Source organism: Zootoca vivipara, chromosome Z, assembly GCF_963506605.1.
Source record: "Zootoca vivipara chromosome Z, rZooViv1.1, whole genome shotgun sequence".
In the NCBI taxonomy this organism is placed as follows: domain Eukaryota; kingdom Metazoa; phylum Chordata; class Lepidosauria; order Squamata; family Lacertidae; genus Zootoca; species Zootoca vivipara.
Window position 1 is genome coordinate 28,384,310 of NC_083294.1, and position 23,830 is coordinate 28,408,139.

Consider the following 23,830-nt stretch of genomic DNA (forward strand, 5'->3'; position numbering starts at 1 on the left):
CCAGCACAGAGTTTAACAATGACACAGTTACTGCTAGCAGGGAAGCAAGTCTTAACTATCAAATCAGTGGTGAAGAGCAATAGCTCCGTGGTAGAGCATTTGCCTTTGCATGCAGATGATCCCAAGTCCAATCCTCGGCATCTCCAGTTATAGCTGGGGAAAGCTCAGGCCCGGCTCGCCCATTGACTCTAGTGGCGCATTGCCCCAGGGCGCATGGGCGATCAGGGGGCGCTGAGGGGCACCCCAGCAAGTGGGGGAGCTGCGCGGCGGCCTCCCTTTTCCCTCCACCAGCCGCGCCGGGAGAGCAGGGAGGTAAGCGAGTGGAACAGGGGCACTAGGACCCTGTTCCGCTCTGCAGCGCCAGGGTCATCCCCCACCCCGGCGCTGCGTTTCATTGGTAGAGGCGACGCCACATGGCAGCACCTCTACCAATGAAACGCAGCTCCTCTGTTGGCAGGAAGGAAACGGCCGTGGACCCAGTAAGCGCTGGAGTCGTGGGAGACGGCCGGGAAGGCCCCGGCGCGGCCTGGCCTGCCCAGGCACCCCGGCCCGCTGGGAGAAGGGAGGAAGGCCGCGCGGAGCAGCTGTGCCCCCTCCCCCACTCAATCGGCATTGGACAGGCGGGCCAATGGGGGGGCACCCGAGGGATCCCTGCACCAGGGCGCTCGATGACCTTAAGATGGCCCTGGGAAAGCTGCTGCTTTGAAACCCTGAAGAGCTGCTTCAAGTCTAAGAAGACAATACTGAGACAGATGGACCAGTGATCTAACTCGCTAAGAGGTAGTGATCTGGGTTCCTACACACTTGCCATCCATTCTTGTGGGAAAGAATGAAGAGTACATTAAGGGCTGTTGTACCAGTGGTGACAAAACCTGCCTCTCAGCCCTGGCAGTGAGAGGACACATGCACATGCACACACACACACACACACACACCAATAAACATACATAAACGCACACATGCATGCACACACACAAACAGAGAGAACTACTTGTAACAGACCAGCTACGCACACCTGATTTTCTTTCCTGGTAATAATAATAAATTAGAAACTTCCTGGTGTGACCAAAGACAGTCTGCAGCAGCTTCTTCTTTTCCACCCCATAACTGATGGCAACTGAGGAAAAACTCTGTGCAGGTAATTTGTACAGCTTGAGCTGCCTATTTGATTAAACATAATGCGGAATGGTCCCTGAAGCAGTGTCATCATGACATAGGCTGTCTTGCAGAAACAATACATTTCCTTTAGTGTCAGAATCTTCTTACCATGAAGGATAAACTGGCCCTTGGAGACTCTCCCTAACAGTGAGCACAATAAAACGTTAAAGTAGATCTTTGTGGTTACAAGAGGGAAGAGCCGTAGCGCAATGGCAGAGCATTTGCCTTGCATGCAGAACATACATACATACATACGTAATTGTATTTGTAAGCCACCTTTCCATAGTTCAAGCCACGTTCAAAGCAGCTTACAACATGAAAAAGTACAAAAGTAGTCATAAACAATAAATAAAACAAAAAACCCACCAACTGAATGAAACACTTTCCACATAAATCATAAGATGTAAAATGAAGATATAAAAATGTAAAATATAAATATCGCTTGCCCTCATCTGGTTTAACCGGCCAGCCAAAGCCATTTTCCACTGTTGCTTGCTGACAGCTTCTAAGAGCCACAGGTGAGAGCTGAGTGCAAAGTGGGAACCAAAGGTGGACAAACTACTCCAGAAGGAGCACAACATGTCACCCACTAGAGGTACCTCCCCTCCTCTAACATCACATACACCCCTCAATAGGACTATTCCCAGGTTAATGTGTACAGGTTGCAGTCTTCGTGCACATAGCTTTGGCTTAGCAACAGGCATCCAGACATGTTCTTTGGCTCTTTCCCATCCATTTCTTTGAAATCCCACTTAGCAAGGGGGACTAGCTACACCCTTGATCAACCTTTGGCAATCAATTGCCCTTTCCATACCTTTTGGGTGACAATTCCCATTAGCCCCAGCCGGCATGGTCCTGTTGGCTGAGGCTAATGTTAAATGTAGCCCCAAATATCTCTAGACGGCACCAGGTTGGCAAAGACTACCCTTGCCTGTTGTTCATTTTCCATGCCAGTTTCAAAGCACTGCAGCAGAACATCTGTCCTAAATAGAAAATGGAGCCAAAGCTATCTTGCTCTAGGTACAAAGCAATGCATCTAGACAAGCTGAATAAAAACAGTATATAATTTTACAACTTTTTTTTTAATGAGATGAAGCTCTGTACTTCAACGTAGAGAATATGACAGAAGTAGGTTCTGGTGATAAAAATACTCCTTTAAAAAAATCTTATTCACATTTCTGCTTCTCATTTTGAAATACTGTGTCGTCGTCTCTCCCCCCCCCCCCCCCAAGTCTCTGGATTTTCATGTGCAATGATAATGCCTGGAAACAACAAAAGCAACCTCGTTAGCTTTTTCTATTTGAGGATCAAGGGAATGGGAAGTTTTTAGGACAGACTTTCATTTCAGCTCTCAGGTAGATTTCACACATTTTGCTCAGTTTGAGAAAAGAAACCTATTTCCTTTTAAGTTAGAAATCTTTCCAGCAGTACATTGAGGCAGCAGCTGCTATGCCCCACCTCTGCCATCCTAACCATTCCTTTGTAGATACAATGGCTCACATAGGATCAGGCTTTCAGGCATTTTGCATTGATTTGTTGAATGGTAGATGTGAGCACTTTAAAACAAAAATACTTTATTAGCAAGTTCTGAAGATCTCTGACTTACTGCTTGAAGTCTCGCTGAGTTTACAATTGCTTGTCATGAATTGCTGAGGAGCTGAGTTCTTCCAAGCAGCTCTTTTCAAAATGAGTGCTGATGGCTCAAATCCTGGGGAGTGCAAAAACCCCAGATAGTGATTTTGGGATCCCCAGGTTGCATCATAGGATACAGGGAGCTTATCACTGGTGGTACAGTAGCTCTTTCCACCTCTCTTTTCTCATTCTTCTCATTCTTTTCTCATCCTAAGAGCAGAACTCATCTTGATGACTAGAAGCCCCCCTTTCCTTCCAGAATTAAAAAATAAATTAAAAATTCAGGGGGGAAGTGGCAGCTCAAGAAACACCCAATAGCCATTTGGGAGAAGGGTAACATTTGCCAAAATGGCACCACCACAGAATGTGTCTGCCAATCAGTGGGTTGGGGAATTGCGGTTGGGGTGGTATGGTGGAATTTTCTGCCCAGCTCTAGAATCTCAAGACTCAGGTCTTCCAAAATGCACTTTCTCTTCCTGGCAGAAAAAAATTACCTTGCTGAATCAGACCCAAGGCCCATCTGGCCCAGCGTTCTTTGTGTAACAGTGATGACCATTGGAAGCTCATATGGAAGGCTTGATAGAAGCAGCAATTCCTTGCTATTTGCCCCCCACCCCAGCATATGAAAATGAGAACATGCATATTTTATTTAGTTAAAACTGGTGTTGTGATAAAAACCTAGCTGCTGTGACCCCTCATTTAATGGCTAATGAGTTTGACAGTTCCCTATGTCTGGAACAGTGATCAATCCAGCTAATACAATTGGTATTTGCTGATGCTGATACTGATGCTTTCAGTCTGCAAACGATATGCAGCTGATTATGTTTCCTTATTTGCATTGCATTTACTTTGCAGTGAATGAACACGCAGGGATAATGTGATGACAATGTAATAAGATAATTTACCTAATTTCACCACAGTGGATAACAAGTTGAATAACATAGTTTTGGGTGCAAGATGAGCTGCAGCAGAATGGATACAGTGTTGCAAGTAATGAATACAGGATGGGATGGAAAGCAATGCTTTCCTGCATCATTACTGGCCACAGGATGCTGTTTGATATAGGGTGGGGGTGGTGGGGAGGTAGAATGAAAAGAGACATCAGCTTGCTTTCTGGAACCTTGAGCAGGTGCATTCCACACTGCAGCATTTGATTTCAGGTTCCACTTGTTTGCAAATTCTTAATAGCCTGTTGTATAGTAATCATTACTCATCTCATTATTTCTCAGGGGATGTATATCAAGTCAACGTATGACGGGCTGCACGTGATCACTGGAACGACAGAAAACGTAGGTTTTGTTCACCGAGATCATTTTCTTGATTCTTCTGTCTCCATAAGTTGAATGTTACAACTGTTTTACTGGGTATCCTCCATGGACAGAGTATGCTAGGATTTGCTTCATTTGTTTCAGTAAGACAAGAACAGGAAATGTTCCCAGCAAATTGTGCCTCATTATTTTCGCTCTCTCTAGTTATCTTCCACATGAAATACAGTAAATTCCACAAATAGCACCAATTTCCCTGAAAGAAAGAAAATCAAGATCCTCAACAGTGCATAGACCCTTCGTGTATTGCTCCCAGAGGTTGTAACAGACATTCCAGAGGAAAGAACCTTGCCATAATGGTGATGTCTGGCCTAGATTTTTGAACTGCACTGAAGACAAGTCCTGGCATAACATGGGAGGGACCCCACATCTCATTCCCCAGTCAGCAATTTCTCTGGTCAAAGATTGAGGAGTAGCAGGAAGAAGTATCCTGTTGTCACCTATGTTAGGTGTTTGAAAGATGGGCATTGTTTGGGGGAAATGGACCTAACCCATTCTAGCAGCAAAGATCAGGAAAATAGATTTGCCCTGTTAAGGAAGTTCTGTTGAAATCTTATTAATACCGGATATGTTAGTCATCCCATTTACAGTATTTCAAGGTGTGTACTTAAGCAGTCTACTCACAATCATTAGGAGTTTTCAGAAACACACTGGGACAGAAAGCAGTTTCCTGGCGGGGGTATATCTTGATGTTAAATGAGGGGGTTAGTTCAGTTCTGAAAGATGATGGAATCAGGTTCTTGGTAATGGAGATGAAAATGAATATTTACTAATGGTCAGACCATACTTGGGACTTAGTTCATAATTCATAATTGTCCATTGTGGAAAGGAGCTTAGTTTGAGCCATGAAATCCTAAATTAGCCACTGAATTGTGATTGATGAGCAAAGTTCCCTCGCTTACCATTTTGTTCATTAAGTTTTTTACATCCATCACTTTTTTTGTCATTACCTAGATGTGAAAGTGATGATGGTGTACAAACTCTCACGCAACTCTAATGGGCCTGGATATATTTCACATCGGGTGGCCATTTGACAGACCTTGGGCCAGATCTGGCTTCAAAGCAAGTTTATCTGCCCCTCTCCACCTGATTCCCATACCCAGTTTTAATCAAAGTGTGCCATTCCAAAAGGGTCTCCATCATATTTCATAGGATCTGCATTGTACCCATGCTCTGAAGGGGGAGTTGCAGCTGTCAAAGCTGCCTCTCTTAAATAGGTTTTTGAAAAAGCAGGTGTTGAGTCTTCTTTGCATCCTGTTGGTGGGTCATACTTAGCTGGTATAGAAACATATGGCCATGCCTGTATTATGAAACGTCCTACATATGGCTACCAAATGGAGCATCTCTGCCATATCAGCGTACCCAATCTCTGAGATCAATTGGTGGGGACGCTGTGCTTGCAGTGCTGCCAGTGAGTATTACTCGGTATGCTCTGTTGGGACACGCCCTTCTTGGTGATTGTACCCTGGGTATGGAACTCTCTCCTCCTAGAGATGCAGGTGGCAATGACATCATTGGCCTTTCATCATCTAGTCAATGAGTTGTTTAGCCCAGCGTTTCTCAACCGCTGTTCCGCGGCACACTAGTGTGCCGCGAGACGCTGGCTGGTGTGCCGCGATGTGCAGTGATGAGAAGGGCGATTTGCATTGTCACGTGCCTGGCGGCCGCCAGTAGCCAGCACTAACCCACCGGAAAGGAAGCCGGCCGGGTCACGACGCGGGGCGAGCGCCCGCGTCGTGACCCGGCCGGCTTCCTTTCTGGCGGGTCAGTGTTGGTTACTGGCAGCCGCCAGGCACGTGACAATGCAAATCGCCCTTCTCGTTGCCGCACGTCGCAGCAAAATTTAGACAAACTAAACTAAAATTTAGACAAACTTAAAGAAGCTGGCTGGATGAGCTCAACCTGAAACTTGCTGAGCAAAGGATTGTGCTGGCAGTGAAATCAGCAGCTTGTGAAGCCTTATTACAGGAGATTGCAACCAACACAGCAATTGGCAAGTGTTTCTTACAGTCATAATTATATAGTCAATATAGGGCGGCACAGAGTTAAATTTTTAAACTTTTTTAATGGTGGTGTGCCTCGTGATTTTTTTCATGGAACAAGTGTGCCTTGGCCCAAAAAAGGTTGAGAAACACTGGTTTAGCCTACCCATCCTATTCTGTATTTTGTATTGTTTGCTTTGATTTTAAATTACATCTGTTTTTACATGTGGAAACCATTTGGGACCTTTGATGGAAATCAGTCTAAAAACTGTATAGATAAATAAATTATAAATAAATATAGGGCTCCATTTCAGCCCCTCTCCACTGGTCTTCCACCATTTTGTGAACACCTTCCTCTCCTGTATTTTGCTGAGCTGAACCTATTCTTCTAACTACACATTGAGATTTTGAGGAGTCTGTTTTATCTGCGATGTTAATCTGGATTTTAACAGAGTTGTTGCAATTGTGATGATTTGCTTTTTAAATACATTGTGAGCCACCTTGAGTATGGGTGAAATTTATTAGTTTGCTTTGTTTAGAATGTTCAGTGACCACCCAGACAACAACATTCTCTAGGCAATTAATATACAAACTGAGACATAGTTAAACATTTAGAGCACATCTAAAACACAAAACATCAGCCACTTCAATTTCCTCACTAAAAACCAGCCCAAGCTGCATAACAACATTTATATATATATATAAAAATGGAAAGATGGGGTGTAAATTATTTTAATAACATTTTAATAATATTGCCCAGATACAGTACCAACAAAATCTGGATTTTGAACTCTAAATATTCTACAAATCATGAATACTTGCTTAGGCTCCATATGCATAATTCCTTATGCATAATTTGTTCTGATTTTATCATAGTGGGGGATAACCTTTCCAACTGTTTAAAGTTCTGAATGCCTGCTGTTTGATCTCTGGAAGTCCTGCTTAGATTAAATGGCTCTGTGATTTAGCCTGGCATTATCTATGGGAGTTGAAAGTGACCCTCCAAGCCTCTCTGTCAAGCCCTCAGGAATCTCCCCAGGGCACACCTCTCTAGGCCAGACCCGCTTAGTGGTCCTGCTCCATGCCCTCCACAGTTGCTTTTGCCTGGCTGGACTATTATAATGCCTCTCTGGGTATGGGTTTCTCTGAGTTGTATCTAGCTGCTGTGCGAAGGTAAGAGTTACATCTATTGCTCTGCTCACATTTTGCCTCCAGTCCACTCCCAATTTTGCAGCTGGCTCCATCCACTGCAGTTGTGCAACCCCTGGAAGATTTCCTGGGAGTGAATGTGAACGTCAGATTGAAGAAAAATTCCCCACCACAGTGTACAGGCCTGGGCCTGAAAAATAGCTTTCATTTCCTTCTTAAAATAATAATAATCCCAGGGTGCTGTTGCCTGTTACCAATAAATGCATATACTGTACACAATGTGCACAATATAGATAGCCTAGCACAACCGTAACCCATTCAGCACATAGACAGAATCTGAATCTGTTGCCTATCCATTGTCTGGGAGGCCCAGTTTGCAGCCAAACTATCCTTCTCACTACTTCTCTGTCACATTTCCAAAAGTGGCTGGATGAACTTTAACTGGAGCATCTTTGTGGGGAAGTAGGGGAGAGTGACACACCTTTGGCCCTTCAACTGACATGGCTCTTTTGAACCCCAGCTCCCATCAGTCCCATTCTGGTTGGATTGATGGGAGTTGTAGTCAAAAACAGTTGGATGGCACCGGAATGGTGAAGGTGTAGCAATATCTTTATTGCTGATAGTAGATCATTAAACTCACTTTTAATTGAACCTCCTGCCATTTGTGTCTCCTCCACTCCACCGCTTACCTACCCACCCACCGACCCGCAATTTCCAATTTATAATCTCACTGTGATTGCTATAGAGTTCTGTTTCAAAGCCTTGAGCTTAATGAAGCATATTTGGGTCCAGGAAATTAGGTGGGCTTATAAAATAGTCATATGTAATTAAGATGCTAACTAGAGAAGGGAAAAGTCCATTTAGTTCAAGCATTCAATCCTTCCCTGTTAGCCAGGACTATACCCGCTAGTGTTCTGGGCCATTTACAATCAGCTAAACTGAAACCCTTAAAAGTGATGCTGAGGAGGCAAAGCAGTAAAGAAACTATTTGTGCATCATGATAGCCCAGAAAACACCACGTGATATGGCTTAAGACCCCATACCTTAGGGTTGCAGAACTGCCAACCTGTAGGCCAGATGTTGTCTGCAGAATCTTAGGGACCTCACGGGTAATCTTCCAGGGGCCTCCCCTGCTTGACCCCACCGCCATCTTCAGGGCCCCCCTGCCACAGCTGCACCTTCATCTCAGGATTGGGCAGGGGTGGTGTGAGGCTCCACAAACACTGCTCCTAGAAGAGAACCCCACCCCTGCTTTGGAGCTAAGCTGACATGTCTCATTTGACCCTTAGAAAACAGAGTATTATCTCTTCAAATGAAGAAGAGAAACTTGGTTGGTCTCTAAGGTACTACTGGAAGGAATATTTTTATTTTTTGTCTCTTCAAATGAAGAAGAGAAGAATGGTTATTTATGCATCGTTTAAAAAAACAGCAACAAGAGGGCACAGATTTGCATTAAAAATGCCTATGCTAGTTTGTATGCATAGATGCAAATTTAGAAATAATGGTTACGATTTAAATAGAAAGACTGTGGGTTGTGGCGCACTTACTTCTACTCCAAGTAGACCCATTTAAATTAATAGACCTAGGGTAGTGATTTCTGTTAATTTAAATGCGTCCACTTGGACCTAATGGTCAGGGGTCCCTTTACCTTTACTTCTGAGTAAACGTAGCATTGGCTACAACCCCATGATTCCATTTATAATTCAAATAGGACTCAAACAAGGCAGTACATCAGGGAGAAGGATATATGACTACAGTAGGTCCCATGTGAGCCTGCCCAGTCTGCAGTCCAGGTGGTCACTGTTGGTGGGCAAGTTCAAGGTTGCTGCTCTGCCTTCTTAGGTTTGAGCCAGATTTGGACCAGATAAAATACTCCCTCCAATTGAGGGCTGCCGTCCGACAGCCCTTGAAACGGATTCCTCTGTAAGGTAGAACACATGGCCACTGTAGGAGGGATAACACAGTTTCAGATGAGAAAGCCTTAAACAATTTGTATTGCTTGTGGAGCTCTGATTGTTAGGAAATGGAAGAGAGATTATTGGCCTATTATATTGTCTTCACAGATGTCTCTCAAATCTATTTAGAATAAATTGTGGCAATTATTCTAATTCAGCAACAAAACACGCACACTAATTTTATTGTGATATTTATATCGCGTCATATCCATGACAATTTGGTAGACCTTGCAAAGTGTTTATCCCTCCCTTCTTTCCCCCCTCTCTCCACTTGCCTCTCTTCTTTTTTCTATCCTGAAGATAACTTAAAGGAAATATAGACATATATAAGAAAGAGACTGGTGCCCTGTTTGAGCTAGGAAGAGCTCAGAAAAGTCCTATGGTGAGGACTGAAGGAGGCCTTTTAGTACAGAAGCCAGGAAGGGCCACATTCCTTTCTGGGTAACCTTCAGGGGGCTGCATGCCAGTGTGGGGGGGAGACAAAAGTGAGCTGCAATCTTGTTTTGGCACAGTGGGCTTTGTTTCTGCAGACCCCCGTATTTAAACCCGTTTCCCTCTGTTATCCCGAATAGAGAAAAATCCCATAAATTCCCCGGATTTCCTACCTGCTAGGGAGGCTCCTTCTGCGCATGTCTGGACATGTGTAGAAGTGACTTCCGGTGCCACTCTGCCCATGTCTGGGCACCGGATATTGGGCAGCACCGGCACCGGAAGCGACTTCCAGTGCCGCGCCACTGCTGATCCCGGATTTTTCTAACCAGAAGTTGGAGGGTATGAACCTTGGTGGGATGGCAGGAGGAAATGAAGCAGTTTTATAAAACTGTATGGATGCCTTCCTCCACACACTCCCCTGTTCCAAGATGCAAATAGAGAAGTTAATGAAAGAGCAGGACAAAAGTCTCCAGTGGTTTCTTCCCCAAAGGGAACTGACCCTGTTAAAAGCAAGGGTCCTGAAACTTTCCACTGCTTGAGGAAGCACTGCAAATGTTCTCAGCAGGCTAATGCAAGGGCTTGGCCTGCCTTTCAATCCTCGTCTGCCAGCTGCAGGGTAGCTGGCCACTGATGGACTCTAATGGACTCTAATGCTGATAGATTTTTAAATGCTGTTCATTGACAGTATGAAAGGCTGTGTACACGCTGCACTAAACCATATCCTATGCCAAGCTAACAACTTCCCTCCCACCCCACAAATGTTACAGTCGGAATAAGTTTTGCATGTCAAGCTAATTTGACGCTGTTGTGCATTTTCATAGAAGGCACATGTTGACTCATAGAATCAGAGTTGGGACCCTGAGGATCATCTAATCCAGCCCAAATATGCAGCTGTCCGATGCGGGGGTAGAACCTGCAACCTTGGCATTATCAGCACCTTGCTCTAACAGTTTTGTAGAATTGTTCCTTTTTTTACTAGCCACAACTACAGAGGCCACAGTTATACGTAATGCCAAATCACAGTCTACAAATTACCATGGTTTGACATTATTTACATGACCAGAGCCCAGCTTTCATTGGAGGCATTTGAACAAAGAATGGATGTTTCACCCGGGCCTCTCCAGAAAGAGGCAGGAGCTTCACACAGTGATCCTAATTGTCTCTGTGAACAGCAACTGCCTTCTTCCTCCCCACCTCCTTTCTGACATCGTAATATACCACCATATCGCAAAGTTTAGCTGGCGATATATTGCGATGTTGGAAAGCAAACCTAGACCTGGTGGGTCTAATTAGACCCACTGGCCCCACTGCTCTCTTGGGACAAAGTTAATATGTGAACCACTTTAGACACTCAGTGCTTAGCTATTAGTATTAAGAGGAGGTCTGGAGGGCTGTTCTGTTGTTCATTTTTATGGAGTTCTGTTTGCAGGCATATTTGTAATTAAAAATCTCAAATGAAACCTAGGTGGGGGAGATAGAACGCATCCAGGAAGTAGCGAGCAGCATCTTCTGAAGCATAACACATTGTCCCTGTTCTTGGTTGAAGTGCACTGTGCTTTTGCTTACCTAGGTGAAGAGCAAGTTTTATTGCTGCTTAGAAACATTATCCCTAGCTCTCAGGCAGGGGATGGACGGTTGTTTTTTTGTTTTTGTTTTCTTAGGCTAGTGGAAAATGAGGAATGAGCCTGGCACTATTACCAGTGATCATTCTGAAGAGGAATGAGCCTGGCACTATTACCAGTGATCATTCTGAAGAGGGGAGAACAGCTGAGCCAAATCGTCCCATGCCTTTTGGGGAGAAAAACAGCAATAAAATGGTGGATGAGTGGAGATCAAGGAGGGTAGAGTGGGTCCACAATGGGGAAGGGCTGTAGCTCAGTGGTAGGGTGAATGCTTTGCATGAACAAGATCCTAGGCGCAACTCCTAGCATCTCTAGAGTGGGCTGAGAGAAGCACCCTCTCCACCTGAAACCTTGAAGAGGCACTGTCAATCACTGTAGGCAATGCTGTCAAGGACCAAGCTGTCAGTAAATCACACCTTTCAAAGTTGAAGTTAACTCTTTATTAGCAGAAACACCATCTCCACAGACTTGACAGGGTGTCAGGCCTAATGAGTGCGGCAGCTCATCCCCATGAATAAGTTGCCAAGACTGATTCATGAAGTCCCTGCCTCCCCACAGGTATCTAAGTCCCTTCCTCTCCAAGGGTTTTTCTAAGCAATCGGAGACTGTGCCTGTGTGCAGCCTGCTGCTGCTCTGCCCATTTCAACTCTCTTCTGTTTATCAGCCAGAGTAAAGAAAGACAAGCATGTCTTCTTAGCTGTCCCAAAATTCTGTAACTTTCTCCATACTTTCTCAGTATTTTTGGAAAAGGGTCCATGGCAGATGCTAGACGAAGTTGCTTCTAAACCATCCTATTCTTGCCCGATTTTTGAGTTTTGTCCTCTTTCTGCAGTCACCGAGAAACCCTTTGTCACATTTTCCTTCTAGTGAAGAAACATAATTTCCTTTGCAATCTCCCCCCACCCCCCACTAATCTGCCATTAATTCTTGTGTATACTTTGGGCCACACATTTAATTGAAATGCCAACCAAGGTATCCTAGCACAAGTGGGAGCTCTTTTCTCTTTTTTTGTTCGTTGTGATAATGAGGCCTTATATATGGAAGGGTTATCATAGCTCAGTGGCAGAACATGCACTTTGCATGCAGAAGGCCACCGGTTCAATCCCTGGCACTTCCAGGTAGATCTGGGAGAGAACCCTGTCTGAAACCCTGGAGAGATACTGCCACTCGCTGTTGACAATACAGAGCTAGATAAACCAATAGGTCTGCCTCAGGCAGCTTCCTATGTTCCCATGTGCCCTGTTGCCTTCTGAGCAGACCAGTCACTTTGGTAGGTTGGGCTTTTGAAGACAAGAAGGAGTACTTCTTCACATAGTTCCAACTATGATATTCTCCCCAACAAGAGGTGGTGGTGGCCACAAACTTGGATGTCTTTAAAGTGGGTTAGACGAACTCATGGAGTATAAGGCTGTCAATGACGGCTGCCCACCATGGCTTTGTTCTACCTTCACCAGCAGAGGCAGTGGCACTGTGGGTTAAACCACAGAGCCTAGGGCTTGCCAATCAGAAGGTCGCCAGTTCGAATCCCCATGACAGGGTGAGCTCCCATTGTTCATTCCCTGCTCCTGCCAACTTAGCAGTTTGAAAGCATGTCAAAGTGCAAGTAGATAAATAGGTACTGCTCTGGCGGGAAGGTAAACAGCGTTTCTGTGCACTGCTCTGCTTGCCAGAAGCGACTTAGTCATGCTGGCTACATGACCCGGAAGCTGTACACCGGCTCCCTCGGCCAGTAAAGCGAGATGAGAGCCACAACCCAAGAGTCGTCTGCGACTGGACCTAATGGTCAGAGGTCCCTTCATCTTTACCTTTATAAGTAGTTAGTGGTTAGTGTTGCACTCATGTCCTGCTTGTGGGCTTCCCATAAACATGTGGTTGGCTACTGTGAGAACAGGATCCAGAGCTAGACGAACCTTTGACCTCATCCAACAGGGCTGTTCTTAGGTTAATACAGAATTTTACTTTTTTGTTTACAGCTAGCTGTGCCCTGGCTTTCTCAAGCATCTGGTTTCTGACAAGTGCAATAAAATCCTGCCACTTTCCTTAAGTGTCTTCTTTAGTTATACCCTTCTGGTGTTTGGATATACTTTACAGTATTTTCCAGATCCAGGAATCTGCCGTGAATCCAGCCAAAATCAATTGTACACTATCTTATTACAGAATCCCCACCTCCACTGCCGTTTTTTGCTACCGAAAGCAACATACTTTATTAAAAGAAAAATATAAGAGGAGGAATAGGGAAGGTGGCAGAGAAGAATAAGCATCTTTTGTTAAAGAGCTTATAAATGTTTTAATAAGAGAAATTTGTCAGTCAACGACCAAATGAAAGCCATAAATCTTTTAGTGGCGAATGTCCCTCATCTTTGGGGCTGCTGTTCAGCAAACACAGTGGTACCTCGGTTTATGAACACAATTGGTTCCGGAAGTCTGTTCATAAACTGAAGCGTTCATAAACTGAAGCGAACTTTCCCATTGAAAGTAATGGAAAGTGGATTAATCTGTTCCAGACGGTCCGCAGAGTACTTAAACTGAAGCGTTCATAAACTGAAGCGAACTTTCCCATTGAAAGTAATGGAAAGTGGATTAATCCATTCCAGACGGGTCCGCGGAGTACTCAACCTGAAGCGTACTTAACCCGAAGCATGGGTGTAATTGGTTCCGGAATTCTGTTCATAAACTGAAGCGTTCATAAACTGAAGCAAACTTTCCCATTGAAAGTAATGGAAAGTTAATTAATTCATTCCAGATGGGTCCGCGGCGTTCATAAACCGAAAATTCATAAACCGAGGTGTTCATAAACCGAGGTTCCACTGCATAAGGAAGTGGGAAACACCGACAGCTTGCCACTTTGTTTCTGCTCGAAATGCTCAGTGAAAGAAAAGCAACATCAAAGATGTTTCGTTCCTAGTACTTCAACCAATTGATTTGGCTTCTCTTTTGAAGGAATAATTGACCCCAGCCAAGATGTAATTGAAAAAGATAGCAGAAAAAGCTGGGTCAGAGTCAAGAGATGGGGAGGGCAGGGAAGAGAGAGGCAACTTGAAAAACAAGCCTAGCCTGAACTTTTGCAGCTTATGTTGGAAGAGATCTAAAGGAGAGTTCATACATATTCATGGAGAATGAGACATAATGGATCAAGCATCATCACAGCAGACAGCTGCTTCACACATGCATCTATCTCGCTTGATTTCTCTATGCTTAAGTGCCAGTTGAATGTGGGAACTGTTGTAATATCATGTGTTCGGGCTGATTAGAAAATTCCATCTCTGATGCAGGGCTGGATCCACGCAGGAGGGGGAAGGGGCCACAGCTTAGTGGTAGAGCATCTTACTTGCATGCAGTAGTTCCCAGGTTCAATCCCCATAATCTCCAGGAATCTACAGCTCATTAGTAAGTATCTACATTGCGCTGTGGTCTTCTAAACCACTGAGCATAGGGCTTGCCCATCGGAAGGTTGGCGGTTCGAATCCCCGCGGTGGGGTGGGCTCCCGTTGTTCGGTCCCAACTCCTGTTCAACCTAGCAGTTTGAAAGCACGTCAAAGTGCAAGTAGATAAATAGGAACCGCTCTGGTGGGAAGGTAAACGGCGTTTCTGTGCGCTGCTCTGGTTCGCCAGAAGCGGCTTAGTTATGCTGGCCACATGAACCGAAAAACTGTCTGCTGACAAACGTCGGCTCCCTTGCCAAGTAAAGCGAGATGAGCGCCGCAACCCCAGAGTCGTTCGCGACTGGACTTAACTGTCAGGGGTCCTTTACCTTTACCTTTAACCTTGCATGTAGAAAGTTCTAGGTTGAATACCTGGCATCTGCAGATAGGGTGAGGAGGGAACCCTGTCTGCAATCTTTCAGAGGTGTTGTTAGTCAGTGTAGACAATACTGAGCTAGATTTACCAACAGCCTGACTCAGCAGAAAGTAGCTTCATATGTTCCAGTGTTCCTGCAAAGTCTCCATTAGTGCCTCCCTCCTATGACAGTGTCCCCCAGCCACTGTTTCTGTTCCACTGCATATCATCTTTGCTAAAATCTGCTTTATTTGTCCCACTGTCCATTGTGGCAAAATTATGTAACTTATGTAATTAGGTTATAGAAATTAGGTTGCCACTGCATTATTTCACTCCCATTTGTTTCAGTGCAAAGGAAATGCAATGCAAATGTCGGCGAGGGAAGAAGTCACCAGTTACATCTAAATTTTATGATGCAGTTCTCCAACCAAACCATGTTTACAAAATGCACATTTGTGAGGAAACTGCATAAAATCATATAGAACATTAAAAATAACATACATATTAGGGGAAGTTGCTTGCCAAAATGTGTACATTAGTCAAAATTGCATATAAAAATGCCTTCATTAGGAGAAATGTGCACTAAAGTGCTGATGAATTTTCATGAGGGTTTAGAAATTAAAAAAAACCTGTAAATCATTGCAAAACATGGAGAATTGAGTTTAAGATTGGGGGGAAATGATAAACAGAGAGAACCAAAACTAATAGACCCTCCACTCCCCAGTCCTCACACATTCCTTTTGAAAGCCTGAAGAGGGCTTAGGAGTGTCACTTTATAAAGGATGAATCAATATTATCTTGGTGCCAGACAGAATTATGCCATGGACTAGAATTTTAATAGTACAGTTGCAAAGTGTGAAGAATTCCACCACTGGGTTTTCCCATTGTGAAGCTTCTCTCCCCCCCCCCCCCACCTTTCTCTTGCCTTTAGTCTCCAGCAGACCAGTGCAAGAAAATCCATGCAGGGGATGAAGTGATCCAGGTCAACCATCAAACTGTGGTGAGTACTGTACTTTTCCAATTAAGCCAAGTGTCTCTATTCATCTCCACCTGGCTGCATTGTTCACCACCTTTCAGATATTTCTGACAGCTCCCATCAGTCCCAGCCATCACAGCCAACTGCACTGTCTGGGACTGGTGGGCATTGTACTCCAAAACACCTGGAGGGCACCAGGTTGGTGAAGGCTGGTATAAAGATTCCCCCTTGTTAGCAACACCAGCTTATTTCAAATGCTTATTTAGAGTTGCTATCCTTAGGCACAATTTCTGCTGTGAATTTGTCCTGACGTTGCTGGGGGAAAGTTGGAAATATATTGATTTGTCTTTTTTGCCAAAAGGAATGCATACTCAGGCTTGATTCAGAACAAAGGCTCTTGGCAGAGGGAGGGGATAAAGCCTTTAATGTTTTATTGTAAGGAGGAAGTGCCAGGTAAGAGTATCTTTCATTGTGAGCCATTACCAACTAGCTTATAATGGCAACCCCTTCTGGGTTTGGGGCCATAGCTCAGCACTTCGCAGGCAGAAGTTCCCAGGTTCAGCCCCCAGCATTTCCAATTAAAGTGACAAGGAAGCAGGCAATGTGAAATGTCTTTTGCAATTGGGGAAGGGGGGCATAGCTCATTGGTAGGGCAATTACTGGTTGGACTGAGAAGGACTCTCTGTCTGGAACATGGTAGAGCTGCTGCCAGTCTGTGTAGGCAGTCCTGAGCTAGATGGAGCAGAGGTCTGGCTCAGCGGAAGGCAGCTTTCTATTTACCTACATTGCTAGGCAATACTGCACTTGATGAACAAAAGGTCTCACCTGGTGTAAGGCAGCTCTCTGCTTTCCTGATATCTATGGACTAAGGTATGTTGCTCTAGGGTTACAGAATCAAAGGGAGGCACATCCTGGAGTGTGTCAAGGGGCCAAGGGCCAGTGGCTACACCCCTAACCTATGGCAAGGGTGAGACTAACCTGTCCCAATCTGTGGTCCTGAGAATGAGCAGCTGTAGGGAGCTTGTCCCCCCCCCCATCTCCCTTCATGAAAGAACAATTTACTCTAACCACCTGTTACTGGAAGGGAGGCATGCTCTGGCCTATGCCATCAGCCATGTGGCTCTTGGCCACAAATAGGCTGACCCCCTGCCTCCCAAGAAGTGCATCATGGAAAAATGCCACATCCATTGTACAATGAAGGAGCAGCTGCCCCAGTGCTTGCATTCCTTTCCCCTCCCCAGTTCTTTTCCCTTTTATGTCATGTCCATTAGATTGTGAGCCTGCAGGCAGGGACTCTCTTCCCTTTTCTACTGTGTTTACAAAATGGTGAGCAGTTTAAAAGTGTTTAATAATACTATTGTTGCGATTGCACTGTTTACTGCCATATAAACCTGCCTGATAATTAAGATCTTCTTTGGAGTCTCTTCTCTGCATTCCCCTGTCTTCAGATAAGACTTGAAGAAGGGATTGGAACAGGGCCTTTTATGTGGTGGTGCCCTGCTTCTAGAACTCCCCAAACAACAATATTTTCCTGGTTCATCTCTTGCTAAATTTTCGTGGATTGTCATGTTTGCACACACTGTTGTCTTTGGTGCTATTGTCTATTTTAATCTCGTTATTACTTATTTTATACTCTGAGATATATATTTTTATTTTGGTGATTTGGGTTATTGGCTCTATGATTTTTTTTAAAAAAAATATTTGTTTTACAAGCCACCTGTGTTGAGCAAGAATGTTTGAAGAAATAAAAACAATAAGCACATACTAAAACTAAACTGAATTTGTCAGGGCAGATTTGGTTTTGAATAACCTCTGCTTATAGGATCTCAACTTTGGATGTTACAAGAAGTGCCAACTAGAGGTGTGGTATTTTTCTGAAAAGCTCCATGCTGCCATTATCTGCAGGGATTTTTTTTCTTTCTTTCTAATTTTCATCTTGTTCCTTGATCTCAATGAGAAGTGAGTTATTATTATTTTTTACCAGTTTCACTAAAAATGTGAGCAGTTCTTAGATAATATGTACAGCATTATATACTGTAAAAAGCACCTTATTATGCACCATTACTCTCCAGGTTTCCTTAATTAACCAGCACATAAACAAATAAATACAGCAACATATATAACTACATGAAATTACCCATTAATACAATGTATTAATAATTTGCAGAAATATAATATAGCCTAGAGCTTGACTCATCCATACATATTAATGTATATGTTAATGGATTTTATATGCAGAATGCACAAGATATATATTTTTCTGTGTATAATTTTGCATTGCTCACACAGAATCAGGCAAGTGTGGCTTGCGTGTAAGTGTGCTTTCTGCATAAGAGGCAGTCTGGTGTGGGCTAGGCTTAGCCAGGTTAGAACTGCCATATTATATGTATAGGCCACTTTAAAACAATTTTCTCCTCTACCCGTAGTGCTGTCAACATGCATGAAAAGGGACACAATCCTCTTTAGGAAGCATTGCAAGACAGATAACCCATGCAGCTGTTTGGAAGCCTAGTTCAATTTTCCAAGAATCTGAGGGTGGCTCTGCTGGATCATATTAGGGTTTCATCCTGTCCAGCAAACTGTGTCCAACATGGACATTTGCTTCTGGAAGCTCACGAGCAAGTCATAAAGGCAATGGCCTACCTCTGTTGTTTAATGGCATCTACTGTATATTCCTGAGTAGGACTACTTTTTAACCCAGGAAAATCTTCTCAAAAGTTGGGGGTAGTCTTATACACCAGGTCGTATTTCTTATATGGCGAGTATATCACAAATTCTATATTTTAACTGGAAAAGTTGGGGGTCGTCTTATACGCCCAGTCGTCCTATACGCCGGAATATACGGTACTAAAAAGAGGTGTGCTGCCCCCATATGTGGGCATTGTTAAGATCATCCACAGAAACCTCCTTGTTAGTTCCGAATCCATATTTGCCTAGGACAAAGAGGAAGGGAGTACTCTTCCTTAGAGCGGTTCGCCCTGCCCCTCCTGTGTTTGCCTTCCACCATAATGCAACCTTCATTGGCTTTTAGGGGCTGGTTCTTTATTTTCTCTTTTCAGTTGCTTGCCTACCATCATAATTATGCACAATCCCTCTTTTCTTACCCTGACTTCTCTAATGTTTTATGAAGCTGGATTTCATTGTTGTTCTTTCATGTCTGTACAGGGTTGATTGTATTGCATTGTATGTTGCAAATTTTGTATGGCAAAAGGTGGATCTTAAATGTTTGTTTGCTTGCTTGCTTCAATTTGTGACTCACCTAATAAAAATATTCTCTAGGACAAGGATGCCCGCTGTCTCCTTTCCTATTTATCCTGGCTCTGGAGCCCCTAGCAATCCGAATCCGAGCAGCTACAGACATCAAGGGAGTGGAAATAAAAGGCAGAAATTATAAATTAGGGCTCTTTGCAGATGACCTAATGGTCACAACATCAGACCCCTTAAACACAGCAAATAAGAGAACTCCACACATTTGCAATGGTGTCAGGCCTTTGGAAAATCAGAAGCCATGTGCTTCAACACCCCTCCCCACACCCAAAAAGAACTCACTAATATCACCAAAATAAAACTTTGTCACACCAAGTTCAGATACCTAGGGGTGCAAATAACCAAAACCCTCAATAAATTACACCTCCACAATTACAAGCCGCTGTGGCGACAAATAAACAAAGACCTAAAGAGATGGGACAATATGAATTTCACTCTCTCAGACAAAATAGCCATGATCAAAATGGTCATCCTCCCAAAACTAAGCTACCTATTCCAAACCCTCCTAATCTGGATCCCCCCCCCCCAGCCCAACTTCGCAAATGTCATGGAAAATTACACTCTTTTATCTTCTCACATAAAAAACCAAGAATAAGCACCAAATACCATAGCTGCCAAGTACCCCGTTTTCCCCGGGAAACCCCCATTTTTACTTACCTTTTCCCAGTGGTCCCCCGTATCACTTCGTCTCCCGTTTTTCTCCGTTATTTTCTCCTGCCGGCGGCCATTTTTTCTGATTTGCCCTTCTATGGGCACAAAAAATGGCCACCGCCGGCTTCAAAAGTCGCATCTACGCATGACCGGAAGTGCGTAGACACGACTTCTGGTGTCGGCGATGGCCATTTTTGGTGCCCATAGATGGGCGGGGCGACACCGGAAGTTGCGTCGATGCACTTCCGGTCATGCGTAGAAGCTACTTTTGAAGCCAGCGGCGGCCATTTTTGGTGCCCATAGAAGGGCAAAGTGACACCGGAAGTTACGTCGATGCAACTTCCGGTGTCACACAGCTGCCGGTCCAGGATTCTGCAGTCCAGGACTTGGAAGGTAAGCCAAATACCTTCACCTCCCCACCTCTGCAGGAGGATGGGAAATCCCCAACATAGAAACATATTACAACACCAACCAAATATGCCATATAATCCCATATATACTAGAAGACGAGACAAAACAATGGGTACACCTAGAGAGGGACTCAATTGAAAATATCTGCACCACAGCATACCCATTCCTCCTGAACAAACTAAGGAAAATTCCCACAACACTCAACAGGTACACACAAACCATGTTCAAAGCATGGAAAGCAGAAACAAGCAAACTTTCCCCAACCCCATCCTCACTAATTCCCCTGGCTTACCACCCTTTATTCCATCATGCAGCACAAAACCTCCAGATAAAAACCTGGCAAACTAAAGGTGTACATCATCTAATAGACTTCTATAAAAACAACAAACCTTTGTCAATACAAGAAATACAGGACAAACTAGAAGACATCCCAATGCCCTGGTTAGCACAACATCAATTACATGCCTTCCTAAACAACCTAATAGTAAAATCAGCAACAACTAGACCCCTGACAGCTTTCGAAAACCTCCTCCTAATGACAAAAGGACACGGCAAAGGAATGGTATCTGCAATACACAAAATACTACTCCAAAATCCTACCAACCCCCAGACACAATAAAAAGACAATGGGAGGATGACATAGGATATGAAATCAACCCTACCCAATGGACCAGAATGTGGTCTAAACCCCCCCTTTAAATCCATATCAATAAAAAGAAAAGAACTCACCCTAAAACTCACCTACAGTTGATACCTAACACCAAGAAAGCTAGCACTAATACTCCCAGGAGCCTCACCAAAATGCTGGAGAGGGTGCACTTCCACAGGTACATACCTCCAAATGTGGTGGGAATGCCCCAAAATTCAATTATTCTGGGCAACAACCATATGAGAAATTTGTAAAATAACCGAACAAGTAATAGAAATCACCCCAGAATTGGCCCTACTAAGTATCTTTCAAGATAATAATGCCCATTTAGACCACAAAGACCTCATAACCCACCTACTTTCAGCAACCAGAAATGTCATAACCAGACATTGGAGAGACCTGTCAGGAGTAAGCCTGGACCAATGGTACCAAGTAGTATGGGAAACAGCCTTACTAGAAAAACTAACCAACAAGCTGAAACTGGCACGGGGAGAAATAGCAGAGGATGTCTTCACCGCGGTATGGTCCCCCTTTATCACACACACAGCCCAACAAGATAATGACAAAAATTTGCCGCCAGCATACAAATCAGTATGGCTAACCTGACCCAAAAATACCCACCCACCCCGCTCACACATGTAAACAAAGACCATCATAACCAATCACAAATGAACAATCACACCCTTGGCCAACCCCAGTCTCTCTCACCATCAAAAGAACACAAGCGAATAAAGGAGTACCAACACAAACAAAGCTGACATCAAGCCCTACATATGCTAAATAAAACAGAAACATCGTCACCTACTCCCACCCCCATCCACCCTCCCACCCCCTATCTACCTCGTTTTCCCTCTTTCTTCTTAGTGTCTTAACAAATGAAACTGATTTGCAAAAATGATACATGTTAAAATATGAGAGACACTGCACACACCTTTGTAATTCAAGAAACCTTTAGTAGCCCTCAACCCATCTTTAACCAAAACATACGTTTGGGAACCAATTTCTTTGTTACTGTTATTAATAATAATACTTGCATACTGTTATTAATAATACTTGTACACTGCTTTGTATTTCAGTAAACGCACATATGGTTTACATATATCAACCAAAATCAATATATTTGTGTTAGTGCTGCTTAGATCAGGCTGTGATCCAGTGCTGCCCAGTGCTAGATCCCAAACCACCAATTGAGGACTAATGCTCTAAGCCAGGGGTTCCCAAACTTGGGTCTCCAACTGTTTTTTGTCTACAACTTCCATCATCCTTAGCTAGCAGGGCCAGTGGTCAAGGATGATGGGAATTGTAGGTTCCCATCCCTGGATCTCCTTGGAGGAAAGGTGGGATACATTGAGGTGGAGGGGCAACTGCAGGGGTTTCCCTGACTGCAAGGAGGAGGCCACTCTGAATGGATGTCCCGCTATGCCCACAGCTGCCACCCCCACCCCACCCCCACCTGCCTGTGGTGGGGGAGGTCTCCCCTATGACCCTTGTGCTTCCCCCCCCCCCGGATTTATGGGATTGAAGCAGCAAAACCAACACAGCATGAAAATCCAGTACAGGGAGATGTAGTCAGACAAATTCCATCAACCCATCAAATGCACACATTTAGTTATAATGGCTAATAGCTATTTGATTGATCTACCCCATATGAGTTGTTAGGGGTGGGCACTGAAAAACAAACCCACTATCTCATAGTGTTGTCTCATGGCTGTAGGACATGTTTTGGTGTCATCATGTTGGGGAATCCAGTTGGGAAGATCTTCCCAACCTAACGGTCATATTCTCTCCAGGGACTAACAAGTGAGATAGAGACCAGGCACTGTGCAAAAATGTCTGCATGAGAAGGGAGTTAATCCTCTTTTGGAAGCATTGCAATACAGATAAACCATGCAGGCTTTTTGGAAGGCTCATTTAGTTTTCTAAACCGACTGTACATTTCATTTCATTGCTTGTATGTAGTGTGTGGAATATGCGTATATGTCATATTCCGTAGACTATATTGAATATACAAATGCATATTCTATGGACTATATACAAGCAATGCTAGAAGGAATGTGGAAGGACAGAAATACAACATGCCCAGAAAGAAAGAAAGAAAATAACTAAGGCAAAAGGGATACTGCTGAGCTGGAAAGGTTCAGAAAAGGACATGCTAAATGACTGAGGGGTTGAAGCAACTCTCCTTCGAGAAAAGTGACATGGTTTAGGGGCTTCTTCATTTAGAAAAATGTGGGGGCATGAAAGAGATAAAAGTGTACATTGTGTGAAGAAAGTGGAAGGAAAAATACTTTTCTTCCTATCTCATAACAGTAGTAGAGCTTGGGGACATGCAAGCAGAATGCTGGAAGATTCAGGGCAGATAAAAGAAAGTGCATCTTACATGGCACATAGTTAAACTGTGAAATTAGCTCCCACAGGAGGTAGTGATGGCCACCCACTTGGATAGCTTTAAAATATTAGATTCATGGAAGTAAAGCCTAGTAAACACAACAGGTATGTCCTCTGAATACAGGTTGTTGGGAATTGCAGGTGAAAAGAGTGCTACTGCATGCATGTCCTGCTTATGGGCTCACTAGGGGCAGCTGGTTGGCCAATGAGAACAGAATACTGGGCTAAGGCCTTTGTCCCGAAACTGCTGGGATTTTCTTACATTCTTAAATATTTTTTTTCCAGTCTTGAATCACACCACAGTCATATGTATGTTGGGATACAAGTTACTTTGCAGCTGAAATTTCCAATTTGGAGTTTCTTACCCAATCTTTTCTGTTGTGACCCAGCAGACTTAATTTAGCCTCCAAACTGTTCTGCCCTTTAAATTAAGGAGCCACTCAACACACTTATTTC

The 23,830-nt window shown here is 43.9% G+C and overlaps 1 protein-coding gene across 2 annotated transcripts in view; it reads left to right on the forward strand.

Annotated features, from left to right (window-relative positions):
- LOC118084387 (connector enhancer of kinase suppressor of ras 2-like) overlaps positions 1–23,830 on the forward strand; it is a 315,789-nt gene that overhangs the window by 159,650 nt on the left and 132,309 nt on the right. For both annotated transcript variants that reach the window (XM_035113863.2, XM_060270182.1), the window contains 2 exons: positions 4,020–4,079; positions 15,964–16,032. In XM_035113863.2, coding sequence (XP_034969754.1) covers positions 4,020–4,079; positions 15,964–16,032 — 129 coding nt within the window. The remainder of the gene's footprint in view (positions 1–4,019; positions 4,080–15,963; positions 16,033–23,830) is intronic.